We start from the raw sequence: 13,578 nt of genomic DNA, 5'->3' as shown, positions 1-13,578 counted from the left end.
CCTCCAGCAAGGTTGGTCCTGAAGATGTCTTCCATCTCTTTTTCCTCCATTGCTGGTGCTTTCTCCGTGCTCCTATAACGTCTTAGGGTTGCACATGCACACATATCACACTTCTTAAAGTATACGTTTGCTTCTTTGATTTCTTCATAGGACTCTGGGTTCTTAAGGCACAAGACCTTGTCTGATTTGTTTTTGTACTCCCAGTGCCTGAACTGGTGACTGACACTTAAATAGTCATTGAGGGGCACCTGGGTGGCTCAGTCAGTTAAACGTCGCCTTCGGCTCTGGTCATGATCTAGGATCCTGGGATTGAGTCCCTCATCGGACTCCTTGCTCAGCGGGGAGTCTGCTTGTCCCTCTCCTTCGGCTTGCCACCCCACCTGCTTGTGTGCACTCACACTCTCTCTCTCTTTCTCTGTCAAATAAAAAAATCTTTAAAGGGTTGTTGAAGGAATGTTGGCAACAGTGTAGGAGGAATGTTTGCAAGGAACAAAAGCAGTCCTTTTCAGGTGTGTTGTAGGACAGACAGATGGAAGATAAGTGCCATTTTAAAGTTATATTTAAAGAAAGAAATGTGTCCAGAGAGGGAACTAAAAGTACAGGTGCTTTTTAATTTTAATTTTATTTTCAAAATTTGTGGTGCAGATGGCCTAGTCACTCCTGGCGAGTTCATCTCGATCATAACTCAAAACGCTGTGAGGCATTTGAGAATGTACAACAAACTGTCATGTGTGAGGACTTGGAAGTTTGTGCTTATGAAGGATGTGATGTGGGTAATTTGGGTGACAGACCTTATCACAGGCTCGGGCAGAGGGTCTGCTGGCCTGCTGTGATGTCTGCATGATCTCCCTTGAGGGCAGAGGCCGCACCAGGGCTGTTTGGGCTCCTTCTGGTTCAGTAATTGTTTCCGTGTTAATTAAGTTCTCTCCCTCTGGTGAACTGAGAGTTTGGGGGAGTGTTTCTTAAAGTTGGCCAGATAAACAACAGCTATTTAACGGTCTGTAAGTTTTCTGGAAAGTGGAAGGTGATGATATTAAAACCTCAGTAACCAAGGAGACCAGTCCTGTGCTGGTGGATAAGAGGAGTGAAAATTTAACTGAGACTGTGGAAAGAAAATCTGGCCATTAAGGCCCCGCGCTGGAATACCAGGGAAGAGGAGGCAGAGGCGTGTGCACCTGACCTGTCCCTTGTCCCCTTAGGAGAAAGTGACCTCTGAGCACTGTAGTCAGGTGAGTGAGGTTTGTACACTAAACTTGCCCAGGAATGCCCGGAGTCTACCTGCAGGCCTCCTATCAAGTATGTATTTGTATATATAAAATCTTTTAATGAAAAGTTGTTGACGTTAACCTAATTCATAGAATTTTACCTGGAGATTGGGACTTGCAAGGTTGATTAACTTGTTAGGTTTTTTTTTTTTTTCCCTTTAATATTTGAGAGAGGGAGGGGGGAGAGAGAGGAAGCACATAAGCAGGGGGAGCAGCAGAGGGAGAGGGAGAAGCAGGCTCCCCGCTGATCAGGGATTCCCGACTCAGGGCTGAATCCGATCCCAGGATCCTGAGATCATGACCCGAGCTGAAGGCAGATGCTTAACTGACTGGGCCACCCAGGCACCCCTCATTTGGTAGTTTTTAGAACCTTTTCTTAGTCTGGGAGTGTCTGGGTGGCTCAGTCGGTTGAGCGTCTGGCTCAGGGTTGTGGGATCGGCCATGTGTTGGGCTCAGTGGGGAGTCCGCTGAGATTTTCTGTCTCCTTCTGCCCTTCCACCCCCCAAGATAAATAAATAAATCTTAAAAAATAACAACATACAAACCTTTTTTAGCCTGAATTCTTACATTTCAAGTTGTAAAGCAGATTAAATGATTCTGATTCTATTGCCACTTACCCTTCTTTTCCACAAGGAACCCATAAAAGGACTTCCACAAAGTATAGTGTGAAATCACCATTTAGTCCTATAAAGTTACTGCAGTCTAATTTCCAAACTACCCATAAATTATGGAAGCATAAATTCTCAAGGTCTTAACAATAAGATATCCCATACTCTAGCCCTTGTACGGACTGCCTGCAAATGGTAATTACCTTCCAGTGCCTTCTCTTTTTAGCCAACTTTCAGAAGCAAAATAACACGGGTGCGAAAGATAAGATATAAGGACTTGGAGAAAGGAAGATAAGGACTGGAGGGGCTCCTTGCTGGTTCAGTCGGTAGAGCATGGGATTCTTGATCTTGGGATGTGAGTTCAAGCCCCACGTTGGATGTAGAGTATTACTTAAATAAACTTTAAAACAAGGACTGGGGATGAGTGAAGAGGCCTGGGAGAAGTATCACCGAGCAGCTACTTTGAGGATTGGAGAACCATTTTCTCTGTTCTCAGATTCCTTTGCCCCCTCTTCTTTATCATATACCAGTCACAAGAAAGGACAAGAAAAGAAGCTGTAGATAATTCTCTTGCTAGAGAAACTCTGAATTTGAGGATGGTTTGGACTACTTTTTTTCCCCATTCTTGCTGGCTAGAGTATTTTGGAGCTCAAATACTGTGTACCTTTTTCTGGGCTCAGTAGATAATGTAAATATATATGCCATATATTACATTTCAAATATGCTTGTGTTCTAATGTATATTTTAATACACAATGACAAATGGAAACCTCCTTAGTTACCTGTATATTAGGTATATAGTGTATATATACATATTTTCAGTTTTTAATGGAAATTTAGCTTCTTGATGCTACATAAAAATTGTTTTTGCTAGCATACTTATTTTATTTTTTTAAATTAACATGTATTATTGGTTTCAGAGGTACAGGTCTGTGATTCATCTTATATAATACCCAGTGCTCATTATATCACATGGCCTCCTTAATGTCTATCACCCAGTTACGCCATCTGTCTACCCCTCCCCTCCAGCAACCCTCAGTTTGTTTCTTATGATTAAGAGTCTCTTAAAGTTTGTCTCTTTCTTTGGTTTTATTTTTTCCTCTTTTCCCCTATGATCCTCTACCTTATTTCTTAAATTCCGTGTATCAGCGAGATCATATGATAATTGTCTTTCTCTGCCTCATATATTTCGCTTAGCTTAATACCTTCCAGTTCCATCCACGTTGTTGCAAATGGCAAGATTTCATATTTTTGATGGCTAATATTCCATTTTGGTGTGCATTCCATATACACCACATCTTCTTTATCCATTCACCTGTCAGTGGACATCTGGGCTCTTTCCTAGTTTGGCTATTGTTGACATTGCTCTGTAAACATTGGGGTGCAGGGCTAGCACACTTTCCTAATAGCAAAAGCTGTCATTTAACTCTTTAATTATGATGGTTTATAATTTTTTCTAGACTAATTTTTAAAGTAGTGAAGTACCAGCCACTGATAAAAAATGACCTGAATAGGGCAACAAATATAAAAGTTGGCAGTTAGACTATTAAGTAATGATCTATTTTAAAGCTTGGTAACAATTTAAATTTTTAAATTTAAAGTGAATTAATATAATTTTTCAATTTTACACATTATAACATTTTTGGTTGGATATATTTGACATTATTACCTAATTACTGAAATTAGTTCCCAGTGACCTTATGTTGGAATTTCCTTAAATGTGTTCTCTTGCCTATCTTTCTATCCCACCTGTTCCCATTTATGGTATAATTACATTTTTATAAGGAACACGGGTGGTTGTTGAAAAATATGTGATTGACTGTTTTCCGACCTCCTTATTAGGTTCAAAGCAGGAAAACCATTTCCACGCCCCTGTACTCCAGTTGAAAGTAAACAAGGACCTTCAAGAGTTAGGTTTTTGAGTATTATAGGCTTTACATAGGCTCTTGTTTAGTTATGTGCTACTAGTAACTTCCCAAGTTTTATTGGCTTATCTGAGGGCTCTTCATGATAAAGATAATCTTTAAATATTTTCTTGGCATATGGTTGTTCTTTTGAAAGAAAAGGTAAGAGGAAATTTGAAAAAACAGTGTTGCCCAAACATACTGTTCATGGACTGGCCAGTTCAATTAAGCAGTTTGTAATTTCATGTAAATTATTGTTGTAAATTAAATAGCAGTATGGCTGCGGTGAGTAAATCTTTTTATTGGTTCTGTGGGGCATATGGTAGCTTTTGTCTCGTTCTGTCCATCCCTGAAAGCAGGGTATTGATGCCTCCACCTCTTATCGTTGAACAATTTCCCCCTTCAATTCTGTCAGTGTTCGCTGCGTATGTTGTGGGGCTCGATTATTAGGAGCATATGTTATAGTTGTCACATTTTTGTCCTAAATTGACCCTTTTGTATAATGTCCTTCTTTGTCTCATAATAATTTTTGCTTTGAAGTTTATTTTGGAGGGGGTGGGGGAATGGGATAGGCTGGTGATGTGTAGTAAGGAGGGCACGTATCGCGTGGTGCACTGGGTGTTATACGTGAGTAATGAATCATCGAACTTTACATCAAAAACCAGGGATGTGCTGTATGGTGACAAACATAATAAATTATTATAAAAAATAGTTTATTTCGTCTGATACTTGTGTAGCACTCTGGCTCTTTAACGTGCTGTTTACCTACAGTATCTTTTACCATTCGGTACTTTATCGTAGTACTTGTCTTTGAATGTGCCTCCTGTGGACAGCATATAGTTGGATCTAAAACATCCGTTCTGCCAGTCCCTGCCTTTTGGCTGAATTGTTGAATCTGTTCACATTCAGCGTCGCCATTGATGCAGTTGGATATTTATGTCCGCTCCTTTACTTGTTGTTTCCCGCAGGTCTCATGTAGACTTTGTTCCTCTCTTCGTCCTTTGCAGTTTCTTCTGCATAAAGTAAATATTTTTAATGTCCCATTTAAATTCCTTTAATGATTTTTTTTTTGGGGGGGTCATTTCCTTAGTGGTTGCTCTAGGCTCTACTGTATACATTGTAACTTATCAGAATCGGCTTGGTGAGGTATGGGAGCATCTGCTCCTAGATAGCTCTATTCCCCATCCCCCTTTTTGTGGTATTGTTACACATACTACATCTGTAGGTTACAAAACCAATAATACAGGGTTACCATTATTACCTTACATAATTTTATCTTTGAAAGAATGGGAGAAAGAAGAATAAGCATATATTTATTGCTTTTGTTATACTAGCCTTATTTCCTGTTCCTAGTTTGTTCATTTGTTTCTGTATGTTTAAGTTCCCGTACGGGGTCCTTTCCTTAGTGCAATACAGTTTAGCTCCCACCTGCCTCCTTTGTGCTGTTGTTGGCAGATGTATTGTTGGGCCCATAACATATGGAAATATAATTATGCACATATTGTTTTAAATTGCTTTTTAAAATCCATTATGGGAGGAGAGGGCTTATCAGATATGACTTGCAAATATTTTCTCCTGTAAGTTGCCTTTTCATTTTTTTAAATTGTTTTTTAATTTCAGTACAGTTAACATACAGTGCTATATTAGTTTCCGGTATACAGTATTGTGATTCAACAATTCTATACATGACTCCGTGCTCGTCATGATAAGTGTACTCTTAGTGCCCTTCACCTCTTTCCCCACCCTGCTCCCCTCTGGTGACCATCAATTTATTCTCTGCAGTGAAGAGTCTGTTTCTTGGTTTGCCTCTTTTCCCCCCCTTTGTTCGTTTGTTTTGTTTCTTAAATTCTACATGTGTGAAATCATATGGGATTTGTCTTTCTCTGACTGACTTACTTAGCTTAGCATGATACTCTCTAGCTCCATCTGTATGGCTGCAAATGGCAAGATTTCATTCTTTTTTAATGGCTGAGTAATATTCCATTTGTCTATCACATCTTCTTTACCTATTCATCTATTGGCGGACACTTCGGTGCTTCCATAATTCAGCTGTTGTAAATAATGCTGCAATAAACATAAGGGTGCACATGTCCCTTTGAATTAGTGTTTTTGTATTTTTTGGGTAAATACCCAATAGTTTGATTGCTAGATCATAGAGTAGCTCTATTTTTAACTTTTTGAGGAGCCTCTACTGTTTTCCAGTGTACTTGCACCAGTCTGCATCCCTACCAACAGTGTGTGAGGGCTCCTTTTTCTCCACATCCTCGCCAATAGTTGTTGCTTCTTGTGTTTTTGATTTTAGCCATTCTGACAGCCATTCTGAGGTGATATATCTCATTGTGGTTTTGATTTGCATTTTCCTGATGATGAGTGATGTTGATACCTTTTCATTTTGTTGATGGTTGCCTTTGCTGTACAGAGGCTTTTTAGTCTGATGTGTTCTCACTGGTTTATTATTTTTGTTTTGTTGCCTTTGCTTTGGTGTCAAATCCAAGAAATTGATGTCAAGGAGCTTACCCCCTATTTTTTTCTACTAGAAGTTTTATGGTTTCAGGTCTTACACTCAGTATTTAATCCATTTTGAGTTAGCTGTTGTGTATGGTGTGCAATAGTGGTCCAGTTTCACTTCTTTTGCATGTGGCTGTCCAGTTTTCCTAGCACCACTTATTGAAGAGACTGTCCTTTCCCCATGGTGTACCCTTTGTCATAAATGGACCACATATGTGGGAGTTTATTTCAGGGCTGTCTACTCTGTTCCATTGGTCTATTTTTATGCCATTGCCATACAGTTGTGATTACTATAGCTTTGTAATGTAGTTTGCTATCAGGAAGCATGATGTGTCTAGCTTTGTTGTTCTTTCTTAAGCTTGCTTTGGCTATTCAGGGACTTTTGTGGTTCCATACAAAGTTTCAGGTTTTTTTGTTTTTTGTTTTTTTTTTTTTTCCTGTGGAGAATGCCAGTTGGAATTTTGATAGGGATTGCACTGAATCTGTGTATGCTTTGAGTAGTTATGGATTTTTTTTTAAAAGATTTTATTTATGTGAGAGAGCGCATGCGTGCGTGCATGGTCATGCATGCATGGGGGCGGAGCAGAGGGTGATGGAGAAGGAGGCTCGGTTCCAGGGCCCCAGGATCATGACCTATACAAAGGCAGACGCTTAACAGACTAAGCCACCCAGACACCCCTTGTTATAGATATTTTAACAGTATTCTTTTTTTTTTTTCGTGTGTGTGTGTGTGTGTGTGTGTGAGAGAGAGAGAGAGAGAGAGAGAACACACGAGTGGGAGGGAGAGAGAGCATCTTCAGCAGGCTCCAGCTAGTATGGAGCCTGATGCAGGGCTTGATCTCAGCACCCTGAGATCATGACCTGAGCTGAGCTCAAGAGTCAGTTGCTTAACCGACTGAGCCACCCAGGCGCCCTTTAACAATATTCTTTTAATCTGTAAGCACAGACTATCTTTACATTTGTGTCTTCTTTAATTTTTTCCATCAATATCTTATATTTTTCAGTATATAAAATTAGCATACTAATTTTGTAGTGATGTTAACATAATAATAACATAAATAATAATGGTGCCTTTATAGTTTTCACATTGCTTTCATCAGTATTTTCCTTGTTATTTCTGTCTTGGAATTTTGCGTACTTTGTCCCAGATCTTTGCAAAATGAACCAGGCATAAAATCTCTCGGAGTTTAAGATACACCTTTCTCTAAGTTACATCAAATGTCTTCTCAGCTTTATTACTTTTTACTACCCTCTTGCGATAGAGGCTAACGGCAGCTCTTCTCATCTCTGCAGTTGGGTGGGTGTAATGAGGTCATCTTTCAGTGATTCTTCTAAGTTGGGGATTAGTGAGTCATTCAGTGGTATGAGGCCCAGGCTGTCCTAAGCACTTTGTAAATATTAAATGATGGTGAGGGCAGGGCCATTCATTCTTCCCAGGTCCCCTGCTTCCTATTTCAGTGCTTGTTTCACTGCTAGAAGCTCCTCAGGTGTTTCAGACCATCATCCTTTTTCACATCAAGCTAAGTACTCTGCCCAGGCTTACATTTTTAGCTTGTGTTACAGCAATGTTCAGAAGTTCTGTGCTAACTGGAGAAGTCTCTCTGAATTACGTTTACCCAGTGGGCCAACAAAGGAATATTGGATTTTCCCCGATTGAATGCTGCTAGGATTTTCAGCTCTGGTTCTGTCCCCTTAGTTCCACATCAGTTATGAAGCTATTTTCTTTAGAACGTTCCTGGTATTTATTATTTAAACAGCACATCAGGTATGAATCACGTACCTTTAATCTGCTACCATCTTTGAGTTCTGAGAAACTCTCCAGGAACGGCAGGAAACCTCTAGGGTTCAGGCAGTCTTGGCAATCTACCTCATAATCTAGGGATTGCAATCTTCTTGTGCCATCAGGGAAGCTTATATTTGAAGGCTGGGAGTGACCTTGAAAGGTCAGTTACTCCATCCTTTCATGTGAACTTACTAAACTTGATTCTGTCCGGTGGGTAGATCAGACTTCACCCAACCTCATTGGTTAATTTTAGCGTTAATTGTGTTGGGTCAGCCATTTATCATCTGTCATTTGATGTGATGTAACATAAGGTTCAGAACAACATCTATGATGTATTTTAGCCAAAAAATACTTAACTTGACTCTATTGGGCATTCAGATTTTTAGATTTCTTTTCTTTTTCTTTTTCTTTTTTTTTCTAAAGATTTTATTTATTTATTTGACAGAGATAGAGACAGCCAGCGAGAGAGAACACAAGCAGGGGGAGTGGGAGAGGAAGAAGCAGGTTCATAGCGGAAGGAGCCTGATGTGGGGCTCGATCCCATAACGCTGGGATCACGCCCTGAGCCGAAGGCAGCCGCTTAACCGCTGTGCCACCCAGGCGCCCCTAGATTTCTTTTTTAATCCATTATTTCTTATAAAGTACTACCAGGAAGCAGCCAGATGGAAGATGGGTCTTTCTGCACTCTACCTATACTGGTCACTTCAATAAATCAATGTCCTAAAAAGAGACTGTGCTAGATTCAAAGGGACGTGGGCATAAACATTGAACTATAGGGCATGGTCTTGAATAGGATACTGGCTTGGACAAAATCAGCTCTAAAGGAAATTTTTGGGGTCAGGGAAATTTGGAAATGGTCTGGATGTTACACCAAATGCCATTAACTGAGATGGAGAGGTGCAGAATTTTGATGAAAAAGTTCTTGTTACAAAAAAAGTATCTGTGAATATATAATAGTGCATATACTTCCAGATCTCTTTCTAAGGTGTCAATAGTGGTACTCCTACTCTCAAGTGATGGGAATGTGGGTTTTTATTTATTTCTTTGCTTGTCTCTTCCTCTTAATTTTCTGTAGTGCACATGTCCCATTTTTGTGTTAACAGAACCTTATTTTTTCCCCAAAGTTTAGACTAACATGTCCTGTATAGATGTAATATATTTCACAAGTTTTTCTCTTGATAAGGATTTTATAATCTTTGGGATACTTCTTTGAACCATGTGTTTAGATTCTATGTGCATTTTCCTTTTTGAGGTTTAAGTTTTGATTATGGAAAACTTCAAATACATGCAAAAGTAGGTAAAATAATGTAATTATCAATTATGCTCTGTTTATTTCCTCTGTACCCACTATTCCTCTCCACCCATTACTTTGAAGGAAATCCTATATGTCCTATCTTTTCATTCATAAATAGTTCAATATTTATTCCTAAAAAATAACATTTAAAAAAATCACAATATGGCATCACAGCAAACAATAAATACATAATAGTATTTCTTCAATATAATCAAATATCCAGTTATTCACATTTCTCTGATCGTCTCAGAAGTGATTATCTATAGTGATATTATTTGAATCTGACTTCAGATAAGTTCCTGACATTACAAATGGTTATTTGTCCATTAAGCTCTTTCAGTCTATAGGTTTCTGTCTCCTCCCCCAGCACTTTTTCCCTTTCAGATGATTTGTTGAAGAAACTAGGCCCTTTATCTTTTATAATTTCTCACCTTCTGCATTTTTCTGCATCCCTCTTTTAATACCCAAGAATGGAAACTGTTCTCTTGGATGCATCTGAGCAGAGTTCCATTTAAACTTATAAAACTTATTTATTGTATTTGTAAAATCTGTAAGTTGAAATGGTTGATTTTTTTTAAACTTTCAAAACATTTGTTTTTAAAAACTAATCCCTAAAATTGAAAAAAATAGCTGTATATTAAATTTTTGTGCAACACCTAGGAATGATTTATTTCCATTGACTTTATTTTTTTAATGTATCAAATTTATATTCAGCCTCTTGTCTTCCAGAAATGAAAGATGAGCATTTAATTCACTTTTGCAACTATTCTCTCTTCTCTCTCACCTCTTCCTTTTTATAATATTTTATGTATTATCATTCTTATTTATGTGCTTATTTATTGTTATTACTTTAAATAATTATGCCTCAGTTTCTTATGTAGTGGTTTCATTTTTCTCAAGCCACATTCTTGGGCATAAAAAGGATTAACTTCATTTCTGTAACTAAAAAATCCCATTGCAGTAGCTGGCAAAAACCTTAATCATTACCAATTCCAAGCAAACGCAGTCATTTTACATGTAAACTTATATAGGTCAGATTTCATCCCTCCCTTCCCTACGTGCATGGGAGTGCAGGTGTTTCTGCAGTATTTATGTGGTGCCAAACTCTGGGAGTAGGTGGGCTTTGAAACGGTTGGTTTCTTTCTGTCTTTTTTTTTTTTTCTTTCAAGATTTTATTTATTTATTAGAGAGAGAGAGAGAGAGAGATAGCATGAATGGAGGGGAGGGGCAGTGGGAAAGGGAGAAGCAGACTCCCTGCTGAGCAGGGATCCCAATGTGGGTCTTGATGACCTGAGCCGAAGGCAGACGCTCAACAGACTGAGCCACCCAGGTGCCCCTGAAATGGTTGCTTTCTACCCTAAAGTCCTCTAAGTTTAAGACTCGTATAGCCTTGTTTGAATAAGACGAAACAGCTTTTGAAAAAGGATACACTGGGGTAGATGTTAGCCCTATCAGTTACACAATTTTTTAGTCAGGAACTTGCCAGACTTCCTTTGCAAAGCTGAAAGAAAAGCTTACCCTGAGAGTACATTCAGGTGTAATGGGGTCCTTTTGAAATAGTTTAGCATCCTCCGAGAGCTCAGTCTATAAATGTGCTCTTTATCGTGATACCGGTGTACTATTTCTTTGTTTGGCTTTACTTTACTGCTAAGGTCGAAATTCCCACTGCTTGCGTATTGATTTGTCTCTAATGATTGCAGGTGGAAGATGACAGTGATGCAGAGACCTATGGAGAAGAGAATGAGGAACAGGGACATTATTCTAAAAGAAAGATAGTCTCTAACTGGGATCGATATCAAGATATTGAAAAAGAAGTCAATAATGAAAGTGGAGAATCACAGAGGGGGACGGACTTCAGTGTTCTCCTCAGCTCAGCAGGTATGAATTCCCGTTGCATATGGGTTAGTGCTCTGAAAGTCGCATAGACCTTTATTTATGTTCCTTTTAAAACTGCGTTGTAATAACTAGCAGTTCATTTTGTCCTTTGGATTTTAAATTCAAGGAAAGGACAGTATATCTAATGTCTTGCAAGGAAGAAAGATGTTTTTTTAAGTGGAAGCTAGGGATTCCATGTACCGATGTAGAGGGACTTAAGTCCTGGTTGAAATGGATAAAAGGCTTTACGGAAATGAAAAATGCGGAACTACGCCCCTCTAAATTTCTTTGATTTCAGAGGAATCAGTACTTATGTTTATACAAAGATTTACCAAGCTTCTAGAATATGTGTTCTTTCCCCTTTTATAGCCAGAAATATGCATATTAGTGGATACGCACATCGCAGAGACCTGTGTACCTGAACGTGGAAACTTTCCTGTTTTGCTTTTGGACAGTCTTCTCTAATAAGATGCAATACTTTCCTTCTCTGGCCAGCTGTGTTTGAAATTAGACTCCACTCTGACTGCTGTGCAGCTGTGTGAGGCTGGGAGTAGGAGAGTAGTGACAGGAAGGAATGCAGCAGGGCTGCTTTCTGCTAGGGTGTGGCATGAGGGTTGAAAGGGTGAATGGTGGGTGGGTGAGTGGTTCTCAGGGGATAGGGATTGGGGAGGTAGATGTGGTTATAAAAAGGTAACGTAAAGGATCCCCGTAGTGCTGCTACTGACCGTTATCTTGATTGTGGTGGTAGATACACAACCTACTCAAGTGATAAAATTGTCTGGAGCTAAAGACACATCCATACAAGTGAGTGCGGATAAAACTGGGAAATCTGAACAACATTGGTGGGTAATATCAATGTCAGTATGTCAGTATTCTGGTTGTGATATTATACTATCATTTTGCACAATGTTATCATTGGGGGAAACTGGGTCAAGTGGACGGGAGATCTCTGTATTGTTTCTTTAAAGTCTTATGTGAGTCTACAATGACCTCAACAACAAAATATCACCAGGTCAAAAAAATTTTAAAGGATGAGGAAGTGAGAAGCAGAGAAGTAAAATAAAAAGATTTTCAGACAGTTTGCTTTGAATTCCCTCTTCCTCCCAACTTTTATGTTGCTGTTGAGTTCACCCTTTCTTTTTTCTCATCTGCCTATATTTTTGAGTGCCTATACCAGACTAAGAATCCTAAAGTGATGAATTCTCTTCCGACTTAATTAAACCCTTTGAGTAGAAAGAGAACTGTAAGTGGAGAGAGTATGTGAGCGTGAGAAGAGCAAGGTTCAGCCTGGTGTCATTTTGTTCTGTGCCACACACACCGTAATCCTGTTAGTCGAGGTTTGCTGTTGGCATCCAACTCACTGACTGTTTGAGACCGTTGACTCATCTTCTTGCCGGTCAGATGAGTACTTCCCTCTGGTGGCCTGAACTTTGGCCAATTACAGGCTTATAAGCACTTTTTCTTCAAGGTGGGAGAAAGGTAAAAGGTGGGCTGCTTAGTTTCACTTTCTGTTAGCTGTTCTGCTAGAGGACGTAGGGGAAACTTGAAGTAGTGCAGTAAGATTAACATGCAAACCTTGTGGTTTTTGTTGAACCAGATGTGTAGTTCATTACCGGGGCAGTGTCTGGCACGTGAAAGATCCCGCGTGAATGTTTGAAGGCAATTCAGAATTCGAGTCTGACCTAGCGGTTATGCCCAGTTGGCTTATGATTTTGGTTATTTATGTTAGCATTTTATTTATAACTTAAAACCTGACCCGATTTGGGTCTCCAGTGTCTTTTTCCTGTGGTCTGTCTTTGCTTACTGATTTCTTTCCAAGTGCCTTGTTTATCTGTGATTGATTTCTTGGGCGATGACAATTGTCACATCTTCTGATATGTGCTTTTATTTTTTTCCCCTCTCTGCTGGTGATTTATCATTTTCTTTTCACCATGTCCTATGCTTGAGAAGATTCGCCATTCTTTCTTCATTGTAGGAGTAGGACTGTATTAGTTTGCTTTTGAGAGATGGACCTCCTTCTGTGATCATAAAATATTAATATTCTCCAGATAGGCTGACTGTACTCCTTAGAGTCACAGACTTGCAGTATACCATATTCATTTGGGTAAATAAATACACAGCCCAGAAAAAACATGGCTAGTTTGTTAGATGTGCACCTCATAAACTTTTCTAGATATAGCCGAGTTGCTTTCCAAAGTGGAGATGGGCTAGGATTGCTAGTGTTTGCTGTCTTTGCCGGCACATAGTACTGTTCGACTTTTTAACTGTGACCAGTTGACGGAATGGTGTCTAGTTCTGAACAATTATTTGAGTATCCACTACTTCCAGGTATTATTTTAGAG

At 39.2% G+C, this 13,578-nt stretch overlaps 1 protein-coding gene across 1 annotated transcript in view; it reads left to right on the top strand.

The window, feature by feature from the left end:
* Positions 1 to 11,055: 11,055 nt before the first annotated feature.
* The window catches only part of AVEN (apoptosis and caspase activation inhibitor), a gene marked incomplete at its 5' end in the record, with an annotated part of 127,191 nt that continues 124,668 nt past the window's right edge, over positions 11,056 to 13,578 (top strand). Inside the window, one exon of the mRNA XM_034661718.1 lies at positions 11,056 to 11,239. Coding sequence (XP_034517609.1) covers positions 11,056 to 11,239 — 184 coding nt within the window. The remainder of the gene's footprint in view (positions 11,240 to 13,578) is intronic.

The sequence above is a fragment of the Ailuropoda melanoleuca genome, chromosome 5 (assembly GCF_002007445.2).
Source record: "Ailuropoda melanoleuca isolate Jingjing chromosome 5, ASM200744v2, whole genome shotgun sequence".
NCBI lineage: Eukaryota > Metazoa > Chordata > Mammalia > Carnivora > Ursidae > Ailuropoda > Ailuropoda melanoleuca.
Note: the sequence above shows the minus strand (reverse complement) of the source record. Positions and strands in the feature narration are given on the sequence as shown.